This window comes from Dromiciops gliroides, chromosome 4, assembly GCF_019393635.1.
Source record: "Dromiciops gliroides isolate mDroGli1 chromosome 4, mDroGli1.pri, whole genome shotgun sequence".
Classification (NCBI taxonomy): Eukaryota; Metazoa; Chordata; class Mammalia; order Microbiotheria; family Microbiotheriidae; genus Dromiciops; species Dromiciops gliroides.
Genome location: NC_057864.1, coordinates 15,297,683 through 15,324,591, shown reverse-complemented (window position 1 = coordinate 15,324,591; position 26,909 = coordinate 15,297,683). Strand labels below are relative to the sequence as shown.

Below are 26,909 nucleotides of genomic sequence, written 5' to 3'. Positions count from 1 at the left end.
ACCAAAAAATCGAGTTAAAATCAAGTTGTCATCAAGCATAAAGAAATGTGAGCAGTGGTATGAACTCTTGCTCCCCAAACTCGCTGCTAGAATTAGTTCTCTTTTTTTTTAATAACATGCAGTGTGATCCTAGGCAAGTCACTTAACCTCACTGCCCTGCCCCCCCTCAAAAAAAAAACCCAACACCACATGCACACAAAAACAACCTGCAGAAAAATTTCTGCTCCTAGTATCAGGATCAAATTAAAATGTGAGAAAATGATAACAACAATAACAAAAAGACAAACCTGTAAATGTTTTAAACTTTGCCATGTTTCCGTGAATTTTTCTAAGGATCTGTCAATTTTATAGAGTAATATCATGATGCTACAAAGGGAGAAAAAAACACAAAAGTGATGTGGAGCAGGATTATATATTTAAACATCTTAAGTCATCTTCGCAACTTCAATGATCCTTCCTCTTTAGAAGCGCCGTTAGATGTAGCTTCCTAGGTTTTTTTGCACATCCCCCAAATGTGAGTTTCTTCACTCCTCAGCACTTGTTCTTTTTGCATAACCCAGTCAAGATGCATCTACCTACTTCAGTGGGCCTGGAGTAAGGAAGACCAGAGTTCAAATCTCGACTCAGACACTTACTAGCTGTGGGACCCTGGGCAAGTCACTTAACCACTGTCTGCTTTAGTTTCCTCATCTGTAAATGAGCTTGTGAACGAAATGGCAAAGCGCTCCAGTATCTTTGCCAAGAAACCCCCTCCACTTGTCTCCACTTCATCTCCTCAGCATTCAATGGAAGCTGCTCTCTTCAAACTCACCAGTGACTCCCTAATTGCCTGCTCTAATGGCCTTGTCTCAGAGTTTCTTGGTGTCTCTTTAGCCTCTGACACCATTACCCTCTCCCCTCTCACAGGAAGCAGTTCCTGTTTGTCCCACCGGCTCAGCTGCTCCTTCTCATGCAGGTCACTCCCCTAAGCACAGGTGAGCATCCCTCACGGCTTGGCCCTGAACTTCTCTTCTGCCCCCATTGATCTCACTTAACCTCTCTGTCCCTCCCTCGGCATCACCCTCCATGAACAAGGCATACATTTTGTACAGACAGGTTTTTGTTTGCTGTCTCCCTATTAGAAGGGAAGCTCTTTGAGGGCAAGAGCTTGTTTTTGTATGCCCAGCACTCAGTGTACTGCCTGGCAAATAGGAAGCCCTCATTACATGCAGCTGAGGACTGTGCACTGCTCCACAGCTGGGGGCAGGTCAGCCCTGAAGTCTGTGCCTCCGGGCTAATAAGTGGAGGCTGAGGGTCCAGAGCACTGTCGTCAGACCTGGCAGAAATGCCTTTCTGAGCTGTTCTGGGGGCCTGCTGAACCCACATTTACCACGGTCACCAGACACCCTCATCATGATTAAAATGTGTGTGTGTTTGAATGTGCGTGTGTACATGTATGTATGTGTGTGCATGCATGCATGCACACACGCACAAGCCAAATTAATGGCTGAAGGCTATTCCTCAGAGGTCTGGAGGGACTTCATGAAAAATTCCATGATCCTGGTGGCTTCTGGGAACCTCTGAATCACACAGTTAGAACTTCACGTTTGCATCTTGAATCCCTGGCTTTTGATGACAGCAGTCAAAGGGCAAGGAGAGCTCGACTGCTTAGTCATTACTCCACAGGCTACTTCCACATCACACACCTTGACCTTGCCTCTATGCCAAAGTTCAGTGCTAGACTCCCCCCTCACTGTGTCATCTCACCAGCTGCCAAAGGTTTAATTATCATCTCTTATCCATCTCCTCAACTCCAATCCCACCTCCAGGGCTCCTTGGGTGTTTCATACTCCGTCCTGTCATGTCTGCATCTCCAAGTCCCCACGTACAATCAGGAGCTCTTGACTTTTCCCTCTAACCACTCCCACCCCCTGCTGAATTTTCCTGTTTCTGTCCAGGGTACCACCTTCCTTCAGCCATCCAGGTTCACAACCGTTTCTGAACCGTCCTCGACTCCCAATTCCCCCATACCTAATTTTTCCTGCCAGTTACCAAATCTTGTCATGGCTGTCTCCCCAGCCCCTTATGAAGACATCCCACTCTCTAGCCACCACTAGAGTCAGGGTCCTTCTTGCCTCTTGCCCATCCTATCACAGGAGCCTCCTTCATCCCCCCTGTCTCTCCAAGCTGGACAGAAGTGACAGATCTGACAGAACTGTCTCAAGCAAAGGCTTCCCATGGGACTGCCCTCCCTCCACAAAGTGCAGTAGCTCCCCACTGGCTCATGGATCATGCAGAAGCCTCTATTTGGCTTTAAAGTCTTTTACAACTTCACTGCATGGCACTCCCTGGTCCAGTCACCAGGGCCTTTTTGCCTTGATTCTTCCTTTCCGTAGAACCTTCCGAGTCACCTTGACCTCACAGACCCCCTTCTTTTTTTCCTCTGAGATTCTGTTTCAGCTGCACCTCCTCCAAGTGGCCTTCCCTGGCCATTCTAGTTGTGAGAGCCTTCCTTTTAAGATTTTACCTTGGATTAATTCTATATATGTTTCTGTATGGACGTAGGGGGCGTCCAGGGCCACTGCGTTTTCATGTTTGCATCTCTCACAGCTACCACAGTGCCTGGCAGTCAGGAAACACTGATGAAGCACCTACTATGGGCCAGACACTGTGCCAAGAGCTAGGCATACAAAGAAAGGCTAAAGCTGTCCCTGCCCTTGAGGAGCCTATAGTCTAATGGGAGAGAGAAGCAAACACTTGTAAATACACAAGCTGCAAACAGAATAAAAAGGAAGTCATTATCACAGGGCAGGCTTCTATCAGAGGCTTGGCACATACCAGACATGTAATTAATACCTCTCATTGATTAAAATGGACATTTTTTTTTTAGCGTGGGGCAGTGAGGGTCAGGTGACTTGCCCAGGGTCACACAGCTAGTAAGTGTCAAGTGTCTGAGGCAGGATTTGAACTCAGGTCCTCCTGACTCCAAGGCCGGTGTTTTATCCATTGCACCACCTAGCTGCCCCTTAAAATGAACATTTTCTGATGATACAACAAGAGCATCAACCTTTTTTGAGAGACATAAAAGCCTGCAAAGGAACACTGAAGAGCTGCACCTTTTAAAGTGCTTCTGAACGTCCCTCTCCCCACCACATCTCCTGACCCCCCCCCCCCAGTATCTTTCAAAGACAATGATAACTCTTCACACTTGCTCTGTTAAAGTACAAACCGAAATAAATTTTGGCCAGGGATTACACGTGTCGTAAATGTGTGACCTAACTAACACATTCCTACCGAAGCAGCTTATGTGGTTTTTGCAGAAAAATACTCTCTCTCTCGACCTTGGTGAAAGGTCCCTCTTTTAGACCTCACCAGATGCCAGCAGTATTTAAAATGAATCTTAGGGAAAATGCAAAGTCACTATGATTGTGTTTTCTGCAGCAGCAGATGGCACCCTCGTCAGAAATGCCAACGGCAGTACATTAGCTAGCGTCCTCTCAGAACATAAAGTGTATGGAAGATCACATAAAATATTAGTGTGTAGGTGTTTGTTTATAAATGTGCTTTATTGGCGTGGAACTAAAGGCTTGCCTTTGGAAAAATTTTAAAAATACAATGCATGGAACTAGATTTCTGTGTGAAGAGGCTTCTAACAGTCCTGTTCTTTACATTGTTACCCAATTGTGCACTTTCAGGACACAAGCACAGTTTCAAGGGTCAACAGGATTGTTTTTGCTTACGGTAAAGCCAAGAATCATTCTACTTTTCTTTAAATTTAACATGTGAAGGTGACATGGAGATTTGAGAGAATCTGAAAATGCAAGTTTAGAAAAAAGGCTGCACGGCCTGGTGCCTGGGTATCTCAGGAGGCATGTTTATTTCTGCCTGGATTAGCATCTCTGAAATGGAGCCATTAATGGCCACATGGCTAGGAGCAAGGTGAACTCCCTCAAACCTTCATTTCCTCATGTATAGAATGAGGAAAATAGTTTTTCCTTCTACCTATGTAGATCTGATCAGTTATGAAGTGCTAGACAGATGTGAAGCTCTTCCTTAGGAACTTTATTTAACAAGAAACACGTGTCCAAAACCAGGAAAAAACATACTTTTTGGGGGGGGGGGCATAAGTCCACCTGACCTGACTTTGGCTTTATTTGGAACTTCAGTAGCAACAAATCTCTTTGTACATTGCACCAAGAATCTGCTTCATTATAGCTCCTCTTTCCCCTCATCTTAGTCTGAAACTTCTGGTTTTACTGGGAAGTACGTTACTGCATCATTTCTCCCGGGTAACACACTTTGAAGATTCCCTACATTTAGTGCCTGACTCCAAGAACACCACAGGAAGGCCAGCACTGGCGAAGATGCTGGTTCCGCAGAGGCCTTTCAGCTTCCTTGAAGGGCCCCGGCTGGCTGTCCTGAATGCCCTGTGAGCTCTCCTGCAGCCCCTCTGCTGGGTCCCCTCCGGGTATGCCAACAGCCTTGCTCAGGCCAGTACACCTGCCCAAGCCACAGAACTGAAATCTGGGCTGGAGTGAACCTCAAAGCGACATGTGCAGTAAACCAGGAAGTGAGCGCCTCCAAAGAGAATGCAATCATCTCTTTCTTCCCCGAGGGGGATAGACATTGTCATTGAACAGAGATCAATGCTGATCAGTTTGATTAGGAAACTGCTTCTTTTCTACTATCGTTTCAACAACAACATTAAGTCTTCTTAGAAAGAGAGATGAATGGTATAGTTCCTATCACTTACTCATCTTTGCCTTCTGCCCGAGGCTGCCCTCTTCTGGGGAATGTGCGAGTCGGCTCCAGTGCCATTTGCTCTTTGGGGCAAGGGAGAAATATAAAGGGCACATATTTAGAGGGAAACAGTAAGATCAACTGGAAGTTTCAAAACCTATCATAAAACAGCTGCAGTTTCCTCAGGGAAGAAGAACTTTTCTTACAGGAACAGAAATGTCAGTAACTCACCTGATTGCCATTTCCCTTTTATTCATGCTCCAAATTGATTTGTTCTTTTAAACAGATACTAAGGATTTTTCCTATGAAATTTCCATGGGAATATTCATCAAAGAGATGAGCCCAAGAAATCTATTTAGAAACACACTTAGCCTGCCCAGGGCGTGGACAAGAATAATTCTCCAAAAGAAGAAGATCTCAGAATGAGCACAAGATAGGTAGGTCCTTAAGACATCCTGGAGTCTTCCATTCCTCTAATTTTTACAAACAAGGCCCAGGAAGGTTTAAGATCTACCCAAGGTTGGATAAGAAATAAATAGCATGACTGGGACCTTACATTCTCTCACTGAAGCAAAAGTCACAATAGGCCTATTCATAAAATACATTAAGCCCTCTAGTATACATTTTCTTTCAAATCCTATTTTTAATCACATAGGATAACATGATTTTGGTGGGATTATTTTTAATTTTTTAAAGAAAAATTTCTAATTAAATAAGAGACATTCCCCTAATAGATGGTTGTCAGGATTAACCATGGTACAATGATACTGACCAGAGGTCAAATTGCTTATTTCTCAAAATGAGTGTTTATTGACTGTATTTTGAAAATTATGATTTTTTTTCCTTTTTAAAAAAGGCCTTAGAGGGCAGCTAGGTGGTGCAGTGAATAAAGCACCAGCCTTGGATTCAGGAGGACCTGAGTTCAAATCTGGCCTCAAACACTTGACACTTACTAGCTGTGTGACCCTGGGCAAGTCACTCAACCCCCATTGCCCCGCAAAAAAATAAATAAATAAAATAAAACAATACATAACACTTATTAGAGTATTTCTTGTCAGGTAATAACACTTATAACAGAAAAATATCAGTTTAACTTCATTTTAGAAAGGAAAACAAGCCTCTCAGACTCTTTTGAGAGGTGTAGACAAATGAATCCCACAGTCAAAGGCTCTCTGTAGAAAAGGCCCCAATTCCTGATTCACAGAATAGTAATAAGGGAGCCATTTTTAGGGATATGCCTGACCAGCTCCTTTTTTTAAATTAACTTTTTCATTTAAAGTTTTGAGTTCCAAATTCATTCCCTTCTTTCCTTCCTCCCCTCCCCTCTCCCTGAGGTGTAAGTAATCAGATATAGGTCCTACATTGCAGTTATGTGAAATATTACTGTATTAGTCATTTTATACAAGAAAAACGTGAATAAAAGAAAAAAAGTAAAAAACAGCCTGCTTCAGTCTGTGTTCCATCAATCAGTTCTTTCTTTGGAGGTGGGTAGCAGGCTTCATCATTAGTCCTTTGGGACTGTCTTAGATCACTGTATTGTTGAGAATAGTTAAGTCATTCACAGTTCTTCATCCAACAATATTGCTGTCTCTGCACAACATTCTCCTGGTTCTGTTTTTGCCTTCACTATGCATCAGTTCATACAAGTCTTTCCAGGCCTTTCTGAAGTCATCCTGCCTGTCAATTCTCAGAGCACAATCATAGTCCATCAGCATCATGTACCACGGCTTGTTCAGCCATTCTCCTCAGTTGACGGGGCTCCCTCTGATCACCGATTCTTCCAGCTTCCTTTCTAATGTCACTGCCAACATGGGTGGGCGTTCCAGCTTCCTTCGAGACTCAACCCACATGCCTTCTGCACAAAGCCTTCGCACTGGCCCCTTCTTGAATACACCTCATATGTATTCTATATTTATCCTGCACATCCTCGGGTAGGTGTGGGTGGTCCCTCCCCAAGAAGGCCTGGACTCTCCCCGTTTGTCTTTGGATCCCTGGTGCCTAGCACCAAGATTGGAAGCTGGCTACATAAGATGGTAATAGGAGAAAAGTCTACCTGCTTTTCCCTCTCCCTCCAAAAACAAAACAAAACAAAAGATGTCAGGAAAACATACTCGGACAAACAACAACTTCAGCACCGAAGCACCTGAGGTCTCGAGCAGACTGCTCGTCATTCCCATGAGGCAACCACAACGTGAGCGAGTGGAAAGGGCACTGGACCAGGGGCAAGCTGGACTGGGATCAATTCCGCCAACACTGACTGACTGTAGGCTGGTCCCTTCACTGCTCTGAGACACTTTCATCATCTGTAAAATGTGCATCATTATCCTCGTATCACTGTCTTCATGAGGTTGTTGTGAGGATCATCTAAGATTCCCCCAAGAACTCAACCAGACTTCCACCGTATCCATCTAGTTGTTCCTGCCAACAACGCACATCAAAACCCACCCACATCTGCCCATCCTGGGCATCTCTTATCCATAAATGTGCCCAGGGCCCCATGCCTGCTCCTGACCTTCAAGGATTCCAGCAGGGCACAGCTACACTCAATCAATCAACAAGCTGGTTTACACCTATTTCTTTGTTTGTAGTCTCCTCCATCAGATGGTAATCTCCTTGAAGGGAGGGTCTTTTGCCTTCCCAGCAGCTTAGCACAATGCCTGGCACATAGTAGGTGTTTAATAAATGTTTACTAAGTGGAGGCACCACGTGAAGATCACATGTTAATGTCTTAACTGGTCACCAATACATGAATGAAGCTCCAGGCTATTAAAATGACAGACTTAAGAATTGATTCTGCTCATAAGAGACCATCAAAGCTCTTCCTGACACTAGTCAAGATGAGCCCACCAAAACCCTGGAGGCTACCCGTTCTTCTTTTTTCCTACCAGTTCTAAATCTACCTCTACCACTTGCTGCCTCTTGGGGCCTCTTCCATATGCTAGCCCTTCCAATCTAGACGGCAAGCCAACAGAATACGTTACTGTTTTAAAGTGTAAACAACCGCTCCTCCGACTAGTCCTGTTCTCTCTGCCATAATGTAAAAAGCAGACTCTTTTTTTTTTTTTGGTGAGGCATTTGGGGTTAAGTGACTTGCCCAGGGTCACACAGCCAGTAAGTGTCAAGTGTCTGAGGTCAGATTTGAACTCAGGTCCGCCTGAATTCAGGGCCGGTGCTCCATCCACTGCACCACCTAGCTGCCCCGTAAAAAGCAGACTCTTGAGATAGATACTCATCTTCAAGACCAAATAACAAGCCTGGTTTAGAGAAGGCTTTTCTGGGGAGGAAAATAGGAGAAGGTTTCACCTTTCCTCTCAGGCAGCAGAAACTGCCGGAGGCATGTGGAAGTGGCCCACGTGCTACTTCATAGAGAATGCACACAAAACTGCTTGAGATGGCTGTCTTGGCTAGGTCAGGGATCCTTGGCCCAGGCTGGATCTAAGCAAAGAGACTAATGGGAAGAGTTGGAAAGTTCTTTCTTCTGTAACCATGGAAAGCAGGATATAATTGCTTTTAAGATTAAGTGTTCTATTCATATTCATAGTACACACAAAGAAAGCAATAAGCTTTTAGCAGATTAACAAACCATAAATAACCAAACCATTAATGTTTGTCCAATTTGTAAAAATTAACAGAAGTAAAATTAAGTGAATTAACATTCCATTCTCCAGAGCCTGGTTAATAGGTTTAGAATGTTAAATGATATTAAAATAATAAGACTTAGAATGTAAGCTTGTTTCTTAAATGTTCAGCACCTCAGCTATGGGAGATGCCCAATATATGTTTGCAGATGCCAAGATAAAAATATCCCTATTTCTTATTAGCATTTACCTAATGATGAGGGATAAAAATAATTAACTTTTCTAAAGTACTGTGCTTGTCTCATTTGAAAGAAAACATCATCAGTATCAATTTGTGAGGACTGGAGTGTTCACTAAGGGCCCTGTCCCTGGAGAGCGTACTTCTGATAAGCAGGTGCTGAACCCTGGGAGTTTGGAAGTGCAGTCTCCGATTGCATGATGCCGAATTGTGCTTTTTACCCATCCAGGTCGCAAGGCAAGCACGCCGGCCTTTGGGTCCAGGGGGAGAGGGAGCAAAGAGATGAGACTTGGTGAACCCCTTTCTGTTCACTGCCATTCTAGGATACAGGTCTCAGAAATGAGATTCAAACTCAAGTCCTTCAACTATGTTCATTACTCTTTCTACTAACCACAATGCATTCTCAATTCTTTTTATTTTACATTTTTATTTATTTAGAATTTTCCCCACCTTACATGTAAAAACAAATTATAACATCAATTTTTAAAACTTTGTGCTTAATTCTTTTTTTATTTTATTTTATTTTTTTTTTGGTGAGGCAATTAGGGTTAAGTGACTTGCCCAGGGTCACATAGCTAGTAAGTGTTAAGTGTCTGCAGCCAGATTTGAACTCAGGTCCCCCTGAATCCAGGGCTGGTGCTCTAACCACTGCGCCACCTAGCTGCCCCTGTGCTTAATTCTTAATGGTAAATGAACTAATTAAGCTGAAAAGTTGATCTGAGACTTGTCCCTCTTCCCCCATGATCAGAGATTACAGTACTTCAGTACTACAAATAAGAACCCATAACAGGGACTTTCATGCTCCATGTCTGCCTGGTCTAGTCTCCTCTGACTGGTCTTGTCCACCCAAGCAGAGGGAAGCAGGCAGTGATAGCAAAGAGCCAATTCCATGTGAAGTGGGGGTCTGTGGCACTTCTCTGATCCTCCAAGAAATGGTGCGCCATGTGGCAAAGACACTGGCTCTGCTGCTCCCTAGCTCTATGGTCTTAGGGGCAGTCACTCCCTCTGCCAACCCTCAGTCTCTCCTCTCCAAATGGGGATCCTACTGCTTTTACCACTTCCCAGAGCTGCTGTGAGTCCTCTGACAGTGGTTACAGGCCTAGGCTGTCAGGGAATGAAGGGGTCTGATTTTCACTGTGGGATGGCCACAGCCTCCCTAAACCAGGCTTAGGGTTAGTAAAGGCAAAACGAGACAAGCTAGTGAAGGCTAAAGAGCAGGCCACACAGGAGCAGCTCTTGTCCCCATGGCTCTGGAAACCCCGTTTCCAAAGGTGGAATGCTCGGGTCTCTGGAGCTGCCTGGAACACTTGAGGGAAAGTAGCTTCTTTCCCAGCACAGTCCCCAAGTGCAGCTACTTGAACGAATGAGAATGAGAATGCATCATTCAGTGCACACCATGTGCCAAGTGCACACAAGCACACAATAACGGCCCGTACCGTACAATGACTTAGCTCTTCTCAGCAACACAATGATCTCAGATGAGTCTGAAGGACCAATGATGAAAAATGATCTCTACCTCCAGAGAGAGCAGAGGAATCTGAATGCAGACTGAAGCATGCTTTTTTTTAAAAACTGTGTGTGTGTGTGTGTGTGTGTGTGTGTGTGTGTGTGTGTGTGTGTGTTTTGGGGCAGGGCTTGGTTTTGTGAATGAATTCTTTACAGTTTACACTTTCACAACATGACTAATATGGAAATATATGCATGATTGTGCATGCATGCACGTGCATGATTGCACATGTCTCACCTATGTCAAATTGCTTGCTTTCTTAATGGAGGGAGAGGGAAGTGAAGGAATAACTTGGAACTCAAAATTTAAGAAAAGAATCTTAAAAATTGTTTTTACATAATTGGAAAAAATACAATATTTAAAAACAAAACCAAAATCTCTTTAAAATTATGAATTTAATAAGTAACAAAAAGAGCAAACATTTCTATATACAAAGTAGAACAGAAAAGAGGAATATAATGGAATTATGAATTTCTATGACAAAATCCTGTTTTGTAAAGATTGTATTAAAACACCTGACATCATCACTTTCCAAAGTCACACTTGGGTGTTTACCTTGGTGTTTCCTCCCAGCCTTCTTCCATTGTTCTACACAAAACTGCAAATTACTTATGCTGTTAAGTGCCATTTACATGCTGAGAAGTTACACTGAACCCTGGCAATCCTGACTCCCTGCAGACCATACCAAAACAAACATGCTTCAGAAAAAGTAAAAGAAGCAGAGCCTATTTCTTAAAATGCAGTTACTTAAGATCTTTTAAGACTTTTGGGGGAAGGTTTTGTACAATATTAAAAAGGGAAAATGTTCATTCAGGTGATGGGTTTATGGACAATTCAAATTATCTATCAGTTAAGTTTTTTTGTCTTTTGTAATGAATGGAATTAGGAACTAGGAAAAGTGGAGGACTGGTGGGTTACAGACAAAGGACAAAGCCATGGTCTGGTAGAAGATCCAAGCCACCATTTTGTATGATTCTAGGAAAAGAACTCACCACTACATGTTGGAATAATCACCTACCTAAATGTCAAATGTGGACAGGGCCTGATCTTTTTATATTAAAAAGAATGTTCCCTTCATCCATTTGTAATCTCAGTGAGAAAATACAGCAGCTATGGCCTTGAAAGACATTCCCAGCTCAGTGTGTGTACACATACATCTATATAGTCAGTCTATATGGTATTCATTTATTTTTTAACATGATTATCATGTGCACACATAATACCAAAGAATGATAGGTCTTTAAAATGCGTATTCTAGTATGTGCTTTTGGGATTATAATCCTAACCAAAATAACTACAGGATAAAAATGACACAACTGAACAACAACAACTTATAAAAACTTATCAGATATCACTGACTCACAATCATTAAAACTGATGATATTTAAATAAGCCACGCAATCCATAGAACAGCATAGATCTTTCTAAATATATTTACAATATATCATGTGGGAACAATAAAAACTATGTGTAAGCAAAATCAAACTCAAAGTATTAAAAATAAAACACTGTCATATTAACATACAAGTCTTTCTTTGGGAAAGACATAAGTCAATTTACAATCACCTTGAGAATGTTGTGAACATACTATAAAGTCAGAAGAAGTTATTTTGTTGGTGGGTTTTGCTTGCACTTTTCTCTGTTACAAGGGAGGATTTACAAGGGAATGTTGAATATTGGGGGTTGAATTGAACATTCAAAAAGGGGCATGAGTTATAAAATGGCAAACAAAAATTTAAATGTGAAAAGGGTGTGATTTTGAGGCAATACTGATAATAGCGAGCATTTAGATTAGGACACGCTGATGTGGCTGGCACTTTACTATGCCAAGTGCTTTGGAGAGATTGTCTGATTGGATCTTCACAACAATTCTGGGAGGTAGATGTCATCTATCTTACATATAAGAAAACTGAGACACAATAGTTAACAGTGATTTACCCCCAGTCAGAGAGCTAAGTAAGTGTGTGAGGCCGAATTTGAAGTAAAGCCTTCTTGACTTTAGGCAATGTAGATAATACCAGGTAAGATGGCAGGTAAAAGAAACAAACATTTAGAAATATTCTAAAACTCTAGGAGCAACAGTGTTTGGATCCAGGCTTCTTTCAATGTGTTACTTGCACCCTCATTGTTCATGCAGGCACCCCTGTTAGTAATAATTAGTAGTTGGTAGCTGAAGGCAAGTAAAGCATAATTTCTATTTAATAAACCTGATGGTATAGGAACAAATTTGCAACAGTATCTTAAATGTTCTGAAAGTCTATGTCGATGTCAAAACTGTCTTAATGCTGTTGCTTCATGTCTAAATTCTTTAAATGATGGGGAGGAGAGAGAAAATCAGAGACAATGTGACCCATAAGTCATATGTTCAAATCCTTGATTTAACCACTAACTAGAAAATGTTTACAGTAAATGAAAAAGAATGCTCACTCACCATTTGGTGGTCCATTTCTGAACTCTCGCCCCTTTTGATTTTGGGGAGATGAACGTGGGCTGATTTGACGAGTTCCTGTTGTTGGTGAGTAAGAAGCTATAAACTGTCTTCTGGTTTGCCGAGATTTGGGGGACTATAACAAATAATAATTTTCAGAGAAAAATGGAGGTGAGGTGAAGGAACTTTACATATCTTCCATCACAAAGTGCAAATCCATCCCAAGTTCCTTATCAATGCAAATCCTACCTTGCTCATTTTCAGATTTCAAACACTCCTCTTCTACCTTCAAAGGTAACAAGGCCATTTTGACACTGACATTTCAGATCAGCTCAATAATTTTTAAGATCCACAGTTTTGATATAAGCCACTTACCCACTGCACTTGCTCCTGTTCAGCAGGTCATCCCCAAATTAGACAGAATGGGCAAGTAAATGGCAACTCCAGGCTTTGGTTTGGGCTGAACACAATGTGTGAATTCAAGAGACTGTAATCCTAGAAACCGGAGCACTTCATTTGTAACCTTAAAAGGATTCTCTGGGAATATGACAGAAATGTCTATTTCTAAACTGCCCTGGTCACTCCTGAATTTAGTAGAGAATATGGAGACCAGGATCTAGAACACCTAGGCAGAGAAGAAGAGGACCCGGGGCAGCAGTGCAACTGGAACTAAGCAAGCAACAAGCATGCGTTCAGTGCTGACTGTGTGCCAGACACTACAAAGAAAAAGCCAAAAATGAAATCATCCCTAGGCTCAAGGAGCGTGCAGTGTGGTGAGGGAGATAAGTACAATCACAAGTATGTTCAGACAAAATGAGAGAATACAAATAAATAGGAAGCAGCTAAATGCAAAGTATTTAGCTTTTGGAAATTGTGAGCTATTGAAGGTCAAGAGAGAAGTTCAGAGAATGCCATTCAAAATTAAAATGTGCTGCTATAACAGGTAGAGGGTTTCTTGTCACTGAATATCTTCCAAAAGAGGCTGGAAGAACAATTTAAATACTGAAAGAGATCTCAGAGGCCAGCAACTCATTCAATCCATCCCTGGACAAGAGCTCCCTCTAGTGGTCGATGACAATCAGTCATTCGGCCTCTGCCCATGGACATTTGGAGAACTCTAAGAAAGGTTTCTTTACTCTCACCTTCCATCTGCCTCTGCAGCCTCCACCCACAGCACCCAGAGGCAGCTTTGGACTGGCCCACGTGACCTCTCTGCTTCCTAGCAAATATGGAATTCTCTCACTTTGGGCTCGTACTGCATAAAAAACAGCCGCTTCAACGGGAAATGCACCATGTGAGTGTGTGAGTGTGTGAGTGTGTGTGTGTGTGTGTGTGTGTGTGTGTGTGAGAGAGAGAGAGAGAGAGAGAGAACGGTCCAGAGTGCATCTCCATTCCTTTCAGTAGCCTGCTCTTTTCCTTTCCACCTGTCACACCTGTCAGCCTGCCACAAGCTCTCCCCTCTTCAGTCTATCTTCTGTGCAGCTGTCAAAGGGATCTTCCTAATGGGTAGGTCCGACCAGATCACTCCTTCCTCACTCTCAAACTCCTGTGGCTCCCTATTACCTCCAGAGGCAAATATAAAATCCTCTGTCTGGCACTCAAAGCCCCTCCTAACCTGTCCCCAGCCCCCACCGTTTTTAGCCTTGCTGCTCCTCCAACCACCTCTCCTGACTCCAGGCATTTTCACTGGCCTCCTTTCTCCCATCAAGTCCCAACTAAAACCCCACCTTTTACAAGAAGCTTTCCCACTCCCTATGGTTCTAATGCCTTCCCTTTGTGGATTATTTCCCATTTATCTTGTGTGTCCCTAGCTGTCTCTCGGCTGTCTCCCCCATTAGACTGCAGGCTCCCAGAAAGTAGGGGCTGGCTTTGCCATTCTTTGCATCCCCTGAGCTTACCCACTATGTGGTCGACACATAGTAGGAACTTAATAAATGTTTACTGACTGACAGGGTCCTGTAGTAACCATAGCATGAAGTGAAGAGAGCCTGAATTTCGGTAGAGGAGAGGGGGATAGGGAACACATGCAGGTGGGTGATGAGTAAGCACTTACTAGGGGCCAAGCCCTGAGCTAGGAGCCAGATACACAATTACAGGCCATGAAACAAATCCTTCGTTCACAGAGCTTAAGAAAGGAGAATTAAATGCAATGTGGGGACTTAATGCGATATGGAACCAACAGAAGGAGGCAGCCAAGATGCCTGGATGTGAGTGGGAGTGGTTGAGAGAAGTAGGGAAAGCTCAGCAATGTGCCGGCTGACCTTTGGCCTGAAAACCAGGCACTGCACATGGGCAAAGTGTCAGCCAACTTTCCAAAGGCCCCCACCTCCCGGGGTTGTCAAGAATCAAGTGAGCACATGCGTGCCGGCTATCATTCTCATCCTCATCTTCGTTAAAAAAACATGAAAGTAATCGAAAGCGGCTGAGAAGAGAACAACTCGACCTGACAGGAGGAGACAGAGGCTCACGCCGGTCCGGATGCCTAGCCTGAAATAGCACTTAGCTGCTGAACCATTTTTAATTTTTAAGACGCATGTTTCAGAAAACTCCAAACTGGGTCACTTCTCCACTAATCTCCCTATCAATTCCAGAATCCATACAGCACCCAATGTGTGCTACAGTAAAATCCTTCTCAGTTATGAGTTTACATTTTACAAGTCTGGGAGAACATCGGAATTCTGTGCTGAGACCGGGTTGTTCACTTCCCTTATCGTATCTGCCAACAGTAAGTAACCCCAACTTCACCCCAGATCAAAAAAAGACTATTTGCTGGGGTGAGTGGGTTCTGAGTCTCCTTAACTTGTTGCTGTTCCCACCTCTCCATCTTGAGTTCACTAATTTATATGTATTCAGTCATAAACTATGACATTTACCTAATCCCTAACCCTACTTTTCCAGAAATTTATTGCCCAGAACTATTTTTCAGTGTATGGACAAGAAATGAAAGTCACGACCCTAATGGACATTGGTGTCAATCTGTTTTCCTATTTGTACCGAAAAATTACTTTATCCAATTGCCAAGTGTCTAAACACTTCAAATATGTATCACACATTTCTCCTTGAAAAGAAATTTCTACCTTTCAGAAAATCTTTATATATACATATATATATATATATGGTCTCTTAAAAAACAAACAAAAACCTCTATCCTTAATCTTTGTCCTTGCTTGAGTTTGCAAATAAGCTGTTAGTCTAGAACTACAAAGGTTAGACGAGGAAACCAGTTTCTTCTCCTGTTTCACTCAGAATTCTCTTCACAAGAATGTCATGTTCTAGATCTTCATAATGACATACGTCCATAAAGGGGTAAGCTTTCTTACCTGTGCTAAGTCCTTTTCCCTCCAGCATTGGTTTAGTAACCCCTAGTAACTATTAATCTAGGCAGTTGCTATAACAGTGGGTAGAGTGAGTTCAAATCCAGTCTCCGATACTTACTAGCAGTGACCCTGGACAAGGCACTCAACCCAGTTTGCCTCAGTATCCTCAACTGCAAAACGGGGATCAGACAAAGGAGATAATAATCATAGAAGTGCTTAGCACAGTGCCAGGCACATTGTAGGCACTCAAATGCTTTTGCCCTACTACTTTTTAGCCCTGAAGATGTCTGTTGAGCACTCTAAATTGTAGCTAGCACCCATCTAAAGATGGGCCACTTACACACCCTCCATCCCAAAGTGGTCTCAATGGGGAATAGGCTGTGATGGCAGATGGTATGTAGCAGGGGCAGAGTACAGCAGTCTGGGGCTGTCAGAGGCTACACAGAATTGGGGAGCAGCTTCCACACTCGGTGAGGACAGAGTGCCAGCAACTGGATCCCTTGTAGGAGCAGCAGTGGAAGGAAGTGGCACATGGGTGTGGGTCAGAGGGAAGGAGATGATTTAGATGGCACAGAAGATGGAGTACCTGACTCTTGGCAGATGCTCATTAATAAACAGAAATATCTCATGTTTTGGTGGCTTAGGATTCTGTGCTTGCGATTGGCCAAGTTCTCTGTATACTTTTGAGAAGCTGGCTAAACCTAGTGTGTCAGCCAAATTGAATTTAACTATTGATTCTTCCCATAATTTCAAACAGAAATGACTTTTTGCTTCAATACCTATCAGAAATAATATGATCTTATACTTATTTAAAGCAAATTGTACCAAAATGTGTATGCATTTTACTGAACATCACCTATTAAAAACAATATCTAAGGACCAGGTGTTCCAAATGTTATATTATGAATGACCAGCCTCTCTGTTCAGTACAGTACTTTTAAGTATTTTTAAAAGTAATGTGGTGTTTTTTTTTTTTTCCAGTAGCTTTTAAGTCCACCTCATGGGTGGTTGCGCCATCAAGAATAACCAAGAAAATGGGATGGGAGAGTAAGAATATAATGAGTAACAATGTTGCATTGGGCCACAAACAAGCAAATAGGAAGTATCAGCAGCAGCACAGAGGTGAAGGACTTTTGGGAAGAAAAGGCCCCTTGGAGATCACCTGGTCCGACTTCTGCTTGGAAGCCCAGAGAGCCTGGCCACCCGACCCTTACTAGCATGCCTGGAGAGGTGTCGCCAGACTAGAGAACACATCTGGGTGCCATACATTATGGGCGCTAGGCCCTCACAAGGGATGCCTACAGGGCTACGATCGATCGTTGTGAGATAAATTTTATGTTTTGGTTTGTTTTGTTTTGGGTTTTGCAGGGCTATAAAGGCTAAGTGACTTGCCCAGGGTCACACAGCTAGTAAGTGTCAAGTGTCTGAGGCTGGATTTGAACTCAGGTCCTCCTGATTCCAGGGCCGGTGGTCTATCCACTGCGCCACCTAGCTGCCCCATGAGATAAATTTTAACAGAAGCCTCATGAGCACTAAGAGGCCCCAGAGATATTTCAAAATTTCAGGCCCACCAGGTCACCAGGTTAACCATGGTATAATTTCTTACCTGCTGCCACCTCACCCATTCTAAATGACTCCACGAATGGTAAGAGATTTGGGAGGGTTTTAGAGGAGGAGGAAGAGAAGGAGAAGGAAGGAGGAAGGTGTAACAAAACATACACACACACACACACACACACACACACACACACACACACACAAAGTGGTGGGAGAAGTGGAGACACTTCAGCTACTATTTCTAGGGGACCCATTTTTCCCATGACCACCAGGGCTGGACATCCTAGTAGCTAGTGAGGGTGGGGGAAACCTTGGTGGTCAATCAGGAAATTCAAATGAAGGAATTTAGAGTCAAAAAGTTGGTCCCTCAGTACTCCTGGGAACAACTGGGAGGGTCCAGAAGCATCTCTCCCCTTATAATAACAGAATTTTGGCCCTAAAACAGATCTGAAAATCCATTCAGTCAACACTAAACTGACTGTGGCCTGCTTCAGGTAAGTAAACTGGAGGCAGCCAGTGGGGAGGGGGTGGGCCTATGGCATCAATCTCCAGATTGGATTCTTCCCAACCAACCCTGGCTGCCTTCCCCATTAGGGCTCCCCACAAAGAAGTGGGGAGACAGAAAAACATCTGTTCAGAAAGCTAAAAAAATGAATCCTGATGAATGGAAGGAGCCTCTTCACTTCTCTTGCTGCCTGGGTGTTGTGCTCTGACCCATTCAAACTCACAGGAATTTCCTTTTGGCCTCTGCAATTGGTTAGCTACAGCTGCCTCCTACAATAATAGTTAATGTTTGTGTCACTCATCAAGATCTGCAAAACACTTGACAATTATTGTGACATTTGATTCTTTTTTTTGTTTGCTTTTGGTTTTTTGGGGGGTTTTTTTCGTAATAAACATTTTTATTTATAGTTTGGGTTCCAATTTTTATCCCTCTTTCCCTCCCTCCCCTACCTGAGGTGGCAAACAATCAAATATGGGTTAGACATGAATGATTATGTAAAACATGACCATAATTGTGATTTTGCATAAGAAAACTTGATTAAAAAGGGAAAAAATGAAAGAAAGTGAAAAGTAGCATGCTTCAGGCTGTTCCATCAATATCAGTTCCTTCTTTGGAGGTGGATAGTATATTTCATCAATAGTCCTTTGGGATTGTCTTGGATCATTGTATTGTTGAGAATAGTCAAGTCATTCACAGTTCTTCATCAAACAATATTGCTCTCTCTGTGTACAATGTTCTCTTGGTTCTGCTCACTTCACTATACATCTGCTCATATAAGTCTTTCCAGGCCTTTCTGAAATCATCCTGCTTGTCATTTCTTATAACACAATAATATTTCATCACCATCATACACCATAATTTGTTTAGCCATTCCCCTATTGATGAGCATTCCTTTGATTTCCAATTCTTAGCCACCACAAAAAGAGCTGCTATGAATATTTTTGTACAGATAGGTCTTTTTTTCTTTTTGGGGGATGTCTTTGGGATATAAACCTAGCATTGGTATTGCTGGATCAAAGGGTATGCACAATTCTATAGCCCTTCGGGCACAGTTCCAAATTGCTCTCCAGAATGGATGGATCTTTTCACAACTCCACCAACAGTGGATTAGCATCCCGGCTTTCATATATTCCCTCCAACATCCAATATTTTCTATCTTTGTTATATTATGACACTTGACTCTTACAAAGGCCCTGGGAGGGAGGTGCTGTTATTTTTTTCTGAGGTCATTAAGTAGCACCACAGGGCACAGAGTGCTGGACCTAAAGTCAGGAAGACCCGAGTTCAAATCCAGCCTCAGACACTTAATAGTTGTGTGACCTTGGGCAAGTCACTTTACTGATGTCCCCATCTGTAAAAATGGAGACATTAAGAGCATTTACTTACCAGGGTTGTGAGGATCAACTAAGCTAATAATTGTAAAGTGTTTAGCATAGTGGCTGCCACGTAGCACGTGCTACATAAATGCTAGCTATGATCACTGCTATTGTTATTGTTATTATTATTAAACAAAAGGTCCACCTGGATCCTGTGGCCTTTTTGTTCTAAGTTGGACAGAAAAAGTAAACAAGATGATTACATCTCCTGCTTGTTTCATTTGTACTTGCAAACTAATTGTCCTTCCACCATTTTAGGGAAGATTTCTTGATTCTTTCCTCATTACCTTTTACTCGCTAACATGAAATCCTCAAGGTTACTTTTTAGAACTGTAATTTTCAAGACTCTCTTATCCTTCCTGAGTTACTCCCCCTGCCCCATTTCTGGTGTTCCTAGGAAAAAAGTGAAATGATTTTCACTTCAAGCATTCAGAAATGTTTAATCAGTAAAGTCACTATCTAAAAAAACATCTGGACAAAAGATTTTACAAAGAGGTTCTGCAAACATGGCCTCAAGTATTCCAATGATCGAATGGAAGAATCACATTCTCTTCCTCCAATGAAGCACAATGAGGCACGATGAAGTGACAATAGTCATTGTGGGCAACAAGTCTGCCACTGTGCCCACTGTACTGCACAAAAAGAATGAACTCCACAATGCACTTCTTTTCAATTCAAACCATTTTGTTCCTATCTCCCAAAGAAAAGCTTTCAGGCAGAAAAGCACTGTGTTTAATTTCTGGCTGGACTACCCGTCTCCCAAATCCTACTCTGACTCAAGAAACAGATGCAGAATTACAGTCACAGCTGCATGCTGAACCCAACAAGTTGGATAATGGTCCACTAAACTGCTAATTAAACTGCTAATGATTTTTTTAGTGCCATTGCAGTGTTTTGCCACCTTTGTTTAAATAAAAGAAAAGTATCTCGGAGATTTAAAAAATTTCAAGTTTCTGTTTTGCTAAATACCAGAGAGATGTCCAAAGAGGAATTATACATAAACACATTTCTCTAAAATGACACTGCCATATGGGAAAGAGGGGAGGCTCATTCACTGACCAGGCCTTTGTTTTAATTTACTTTCATGTGAATTGCCTTCCCTTTCATCTTACTATCTCTATGAATGTCCTAGTATCAGGGTTGGAAGCAACACCCACTGTTGGTATGAGAACACAATATACTGATGTATGTCCTGATATGCAGGCACTAAGAATGTACCAACTAGGTTTACCAAAAGAGATCGCAACAGTACAATTCTATTTTTATTGTGATAACGGTGGTTGCTATTGTACTGTTTAATCAAACCAGGTTATCTGACAGAGGTAAGTAGAACTTTGACATAAATATGCTAATGTTAATGTTTCTGTTTTGCATTTGTGCAATTATTTCCAAAATATGTACATTAAAGTATTCTCATCATTTCATAGTTATGTTTTTTTTCACTCCTACATTTCTTCACTTTGTTTCATAAAGGTTTGTAGTTCACATTTGCCCCCTGAGTGATCAGTAGATATTAAGACTGATCAATAATTTTCTTTTTATTTACAAAAAAATTAACATTATAAAAGTAACAACCAACATGAGATAAGGACTTATCAAAAATAACAGCTTATTTTAATAAACTATTTAAATTGCTAAGTAATAAATAAATGGAATTTTAAAGGTCTAATCCATATAACTTTCCTACATATAATTAGAATACATAATTAGATACTTACATTTTCCTGTAATAAGAGGTCCAACTTCAGGGATCTTTTAACACTGTAAACAAAATATTTAAAGAGATCTTAAATTTTACAAGACAAGTAACCATATTTTCATAGGCAATATGGACAAGCAAAGTTTTTAGAGTCAATTTTGCAACTCAATTTCAAGTATTTTACATAACTGGAAGATGATATATATTGGGAAAAGCAACTCCATGAGGCAGTTTATTGTAACTTGTTTTATGTTTTCGTTATATGAAAGATAGTACACCTTCAGAAATGACGTTCTCTCTATAAGTATCTCTATTTTAAGAAAACATTTATAGATATATGGCATGCCATGCTAATCACATTAACATTACATTATTAAATGTACTTGTTACTTTCCCAGAAAATTGTCCCCAACAAACCCAACTCTTCACAAGAGTCCAATCACTCACATACCTTTAGAGTGGGTATTGAAAGTAACTTGTCATTAGTAGAAATAATGTATTAAGCATTAAAAATACTGGGAGAGTCAAGGTGAAAAAAAAGTTGTTCATCCCATCCTTTGAGCTCTTAACATGATTCAGTGCTGCAAGACTATGGCTTAACTGGGGAACAGATGCTCCATGTCTTTACAAGTCCCCAACCCATAAGAAACTATGGTTTTTTTTGTCTTCTTTACTAAACTGAATCCGGCACATGCCCAGCTTTCCATGTGCAAAATCTGTTCTGTTGAACTGGATGCCCAGCTGTTCATGGAAATACTCAGAAAGAAAAAGCGGAATATTTATAAGACTTTATTTCGTGCAGCTGTCTTCTAAAGAGCAGTCATCAAAATTTTATTGAATGCAGATAAATACTCCAAGGAGAAAAAGGTCAACATAAATTAGGTCTAGTTTTCCCAGTGACAAATGCAGCTTTAGAAGAACCTTCTTGGTCCTTGCAAAATAGAAACTAAACTAATTACATAAAAATTAAAGCAGAAAACAAGTCAGAGACATTGTGAAAGTTTATATAGTAGAGTTTTAGAAAAATCTCCATTTCAAACCAAAAAGAAAACCAATGAAAAATGCATCCATGTCTATTGATTGTCTTTTCCAGTGGTCAGTTGACAACCACTAGAAAGGGATCCAAGAAAAAGGGGGTTTGGACCAAAATAAATTTCTTAATAATCAACAGAGATACCAAAATTGAAGATATATTGAACTACAGTACAAAATTACTGCCATTGTTAATGTAATATTACCCCAGCCCACAAAATTATTTTTATGACGCATTTAAAGTAATTTAAAATAAACCTTTAAAAAAAGATCTTTCACAAATTTATTTAAAATCAAATTACTATATACTACTCTCAACCAAGCATGGAGAAAATTGTGGTATGAATAGCTCAAAATTGGAAATGATTAAAAATAAAGCTATTTACATTTGTTTTAAAATAAATATTACCCTATACTGTACAGTATGATGTTCTAAAAGTTCATAACCCCTAAAAATATCTTCAATTAAGTTGAATTAATCAGAGTTCTTTGATGCCTGCTATACGTAAGACACTGTGCTGGGCCAAGAGGAAAATAAATGGAAATAAGGTACAGATCCTGGCCTCAGGGAACTAATACTCTAATAAGGGAAAGGCAGAATATGATCATTGCAAGGAAGAGTTCCACATTCTATGACACAGGAAGAAGAGATCACATGCAATTACGATAGTCTGGAAACATTTTATGGGGAAGGTGCGCCTTAAGCAAGAAGAGAATTTTAACAGGCAGAGATGGAAGAGGGCAGGGTGCTATCCAACCTGAAGAAGATGGGCATAATGGCACAGAAAGTAGAGGACAAGACTGAGGAAGGTGTTCACACTCTGGAGGAACAAGAGGGAAAGTGTTTTGGTTTCCTTGGCATTTACTATTTACTAAGAATGTAGGGTTGGAGAGGGGTCATGAGCTTCCAGTTGGCTGTCCAAGGAGTATGCTGCAAGAGAGATTATTTTTGTTTTGTTTTGTTTTGTTTTTTGTTTTTAGTGATGCAATTGGGGTTTAGTGACTTGCCCAGGGTCACACAGCTAGTAAGTGTCAAGTGTCTGAGACCAGATTTGAACTCAGTTACTCCTGACTCCAGGGCCGGTTCTCTATCCACTGCGCCACCTAGCTGCCCCGCAAGAGAGATTATTTTTCAGATAGAACTCGAGATCATAATGGCCACTAGTCTCTTATAAGCTAAACTAGTGAGATTCTACAGTCTTTGTTACAGGTCTGACAAAGCCTTAGAATCAGAAAAGGCCAAACGAGGCACAAAAGTCTTCAGAGGGACCTTTTGAATCCTGTAACGATTGGAATGACGCCACCTGCTGGATACTTACTGTAGAAGAGTTCTGCCCATGAAGGGAAGGTCTTTGAGGACAAGACCAGGAGTCAGGAAGTGACGCGGGCTAGTGGGAGGAGGAAGGAAGAGACTGGCGCTCAGTCTCGCTCTCTTTCCTGGGGACGCTGGCGGAGAAGGGAGCTAAAAATGTGCTCTCCCTTTAATAGATAGAAATCTAGGCCTTTCTCTCTCTCTTTACCAAATTCTTATTCTCCTTAATAAATGCTTAAAAACCTAACTCTTGCTAAAGCTTATAATTTATTGGCGACCACTCATTTTAGACAGACTAGCTAGAATTTTAACCCTTAACAGATGGCTGACCACGAAGAGGAAAGCTAACCCTCAGTCTTCTGATCTTCTGGTTGGGTAAGAAATTTCCCCTCCCTCTCCCTTTAACTGCTAAGTACTGGCGTACTGGCTGTGTTTTCCCTTTAAATTTTTTCGAATGGACCTTTTAAACTCCCTAATTACCCTATTTTTGATTTTAGTCTGTTTAACCAGACAAATGGGAGATAAGATCATGTTAATGCTTTGTTTTTGTGGATTTTCTATTTTTCTTTTTATTTTTGTTAAAAGAGCCAGCAACTTACTCACACAAGGAAATATCTCCCACTCTCCCAACCATGCTTTTTCAGAGAAACCTGAAGAGATTCCCGCAGCTTTTCCCAGTTCTAACACTAATTGTTGCTCTAATTTTGCATGCCTGGAGGCAATGACCCACCCTCTAGAAGTTTTTAATCCCCTAGCGCCTGGAGGCAAAGTGGGGGAAGAGGAATCCAGGCCTGAGTTCAAAATCAAGTCTGATTCAAATTGTGCTGGCCCCTCCCCTCCTCTCCAGACCCCACCCTCTACTCCTCCCATGGCCAAGCCCATTGCTTCCCCTGCCCGGAAGTCCAAAGATCTAATGCGCATGCTCAACTTTCTCTAACTACATTTGCAGCTTCAGGCTCAGCCCTTCCCCAGCCTGGCTGTGCTTCTGAGACAACCTTAGAAAACCCTTTCAATTCCAGATATGCTCGTTTTGTTCATAATTTTGCTAACCTGCTTTTGTCTTTAATTAGTAATCTTATAAAGCATTTGTATGGTGAAAAGCCCGACAGACAATATAGAGGGGTTAAAGAAGAAAAACTTAAGCTGAATAAGAATGACAATCATCAACATAGTTCAAGACTCTGCTTCTTTTGCCATGGAAGCGTATATATTTTACAGAAATGTAGAAGTAAGCAGCAAGGTATTGATATGAGTATTGGGGATTTTAGATATCGGAATCAAGAGTGTTCTGAATTCACTCAGATTATTAATGTCAGTTCAGAGGTTACATAGGATTTCTATGCTATTACATATACATTTTGAAATTAATGGTATGGGTCTATTTTCATAGAGATTTTCAATGCTTTTGAGATTGTGTCTTATACTTAGTTTTTAAAACAAGGAGAATATTTGTAAAGCTTTTTATAGTCATATGATCAAGTTTATATTTTATAATACTCTTATTAATATTAAGTTCACATTCATTTAGTCCTAGTTTGAATTTCATTGTTTTTTATTGTTCCATGTGTATTTTCTTCTATTCGTTTATCTATCTGATTTTGAAAAATTGCAAGATGGTTTTGATTTCATAATACAATGTTAATTCTAGGAGTATTGTGCTCCCATATTCTGAGTTGTTTGTTTTTGTTATTTTTTCTCAACTGATTATTTGATCAAACTCTTTAAAGCATTTCTTTGGCAAATTGGTTGCCATGGCAAGTGTAAAGTTTTCTTTTTTCAAAAAAAAAGTTTTCTTTGAGATTCTGTTGTGCTTTAACTTGTATTTAAATATGTTCAGATTTTTCAAAAAAGTAATTGTATACTAAGTTAAAAAAGGGGTATTATTTGAAATTGTTGCATAATTATATATTGTGTTCTGAGTCAAGATGTATTCACATTTTTTGCAATCATTTATTATCCTCAATTTTTAAATCCATATGAGACTTGGATTATGGGAACTTATCATTTAAGACATTAATTGCCTTTATTCTGAGTTATCAGATGCCAGTTGGCCAAGATGCCATCCAATCACAAGAGGAATACATGCAAGAGCAGACACTGAACTGTCACATGAGGGGAGAAATGCATGAAGTCAAGGTATGGCCGAGGGAACAGCTTTTGACTAATGTTGAGGTTGGATTCTCTTGGTTTAATATTTTATTTTATTTTTCCCCACAATATTGTACAGATGGCTGGAAGTATTCATCCCACCCATCTCACTCCTACACCTGGCTTCTATGCTCCCTCCTATATGCCTGATGCCATGGACATCTCAATCCCATGCATCTGATTAAGTCTGACTCAGTTTCCTCCAATGTGTTCAGTGGCATGGACATATATTCCATCCACCTATTTTAAGCCTGGCATACTGCATGGACAGTACATATTGCTCAAGTGTGGGAATGCTCATATCCCATCATTTCTCTGTTCTTTTATGGTAACCCCCATAATTATCTCAGGTGTCATGATAAATAACAGTGTTGAATTTGGCCTTGACACCTGTTACCAATTATATTAGATTTTTTAATTTCTCATAATGGCATGAGGATAATTAGGCAGATGATGCAAAAAGTGATAAAACAAAGATAAAAATTATTTTTATTAATTAATATCGCAGCAATTGTCTTCTCAATTACCCTCCATGAGGGGGGACTATAGTAATATTATAATTTTAAAGAATGTTTTAATTTTTGTTTTATTATATGTTTCATGTGTAACAACTAAGATTCTGAATTCCCTTAGACATGTTTTTGAGAACTTTCATTGTTTGATTTGATTATTGACAAAGCTATTTTAAAGTTGTGTTAAGCTCAATTTTGTAGGAAATTTTCCTGGCTGATTACCAGCATCCACACATCAACCCCTGAAAAGACTTCCATTCCATGACTACACCTAGAGGACATCTGAGAAAAGACTTTCAGAGACTTTAAATGAACAGTTTTGATTTGTTGTTTTTTTTCTCTTTCTGTTATAATATACACCATCTGTAACATGTATTCTCTGCAGAGGCCCTCCCTTTGCAGGACTAATGTCAAAGCGTCGGTTCATGAGGACAAAAAAAAATCGCCCCTCTGGACAAAACTTTCCTCTCTTCCTTTTCTATATTGTTGTTCACATATTATTAGTTAGCAATAGTTATTATATTCTTTTTACTGTTCCGTCAAGGAAACATTTTGTTTCTTGAGGAACAACAGGGGGGACTGTAACGATTGGAATGACGCCACCTGCTGGATACTTACTGTAGAAGAGTTCTGCCCATGAAGGGAAGGTCTTTGAGGACAAGACCAGGAGTCAGGAAGTGACGCGGGCTAGTGGGAGGAGGAAGGAAGAGACTGGCGCTCAGTCTCGCTCTCTTTCCTGGGGACGCTGGCGGAGAAGGGAGCTAAAAATGTGCTCTCCCTTTAATAGATAGAAATCTAGGCCTTTCTCTCTCTCTTTACCAAATTCTTATTCTCCTTAATAAATGCTTAAAAACCTAACTCTTGCTAAAGCTTATAATTTATTGGCGACCACTCATTTTAGACAGACTAGCTAGAATTTTAACCCTTAACAATCCTACTAGTCAAAGGAAGGCCTTTAGGCAGATGCACAAAGACAGAAGG

At 40.9% G+C, this 26,909-nt stretch overlaps 1 protein-coding gene across 1 annotated transcript in view; it reads right to left on the bottom strand.

Moving 5' to 3' along the window:
• The window catches only part of LOC122753766 (integrin subunit beta 3 binding protein), a 39,070-nt gene that overhangs the window by 6,863 nt on the left and 5,298 nt on the right, over positions 1–26,909 (bottom strand). The window contains exons 2-5 of the mRNA XM_044001433.1: positions 20,944–20,986; positions 12,474–12,606; positions 4,733–4,802; positions 288–366 (exon numbers count right to left, since the gene is read on the bottom strand). Coding sequence (XP_043857368.1) covers positions 288–366; positions 4,733–4,802; positions 12,474–12,606; positions 20,944–20,986 — 325 coding nt within the window. The remainder of the gene's footprint in view (positions 1–287; positions 367–4,732; positions 4,803–12,473; positions 12,607–20,943; positions 20,987–26,909) is intronic.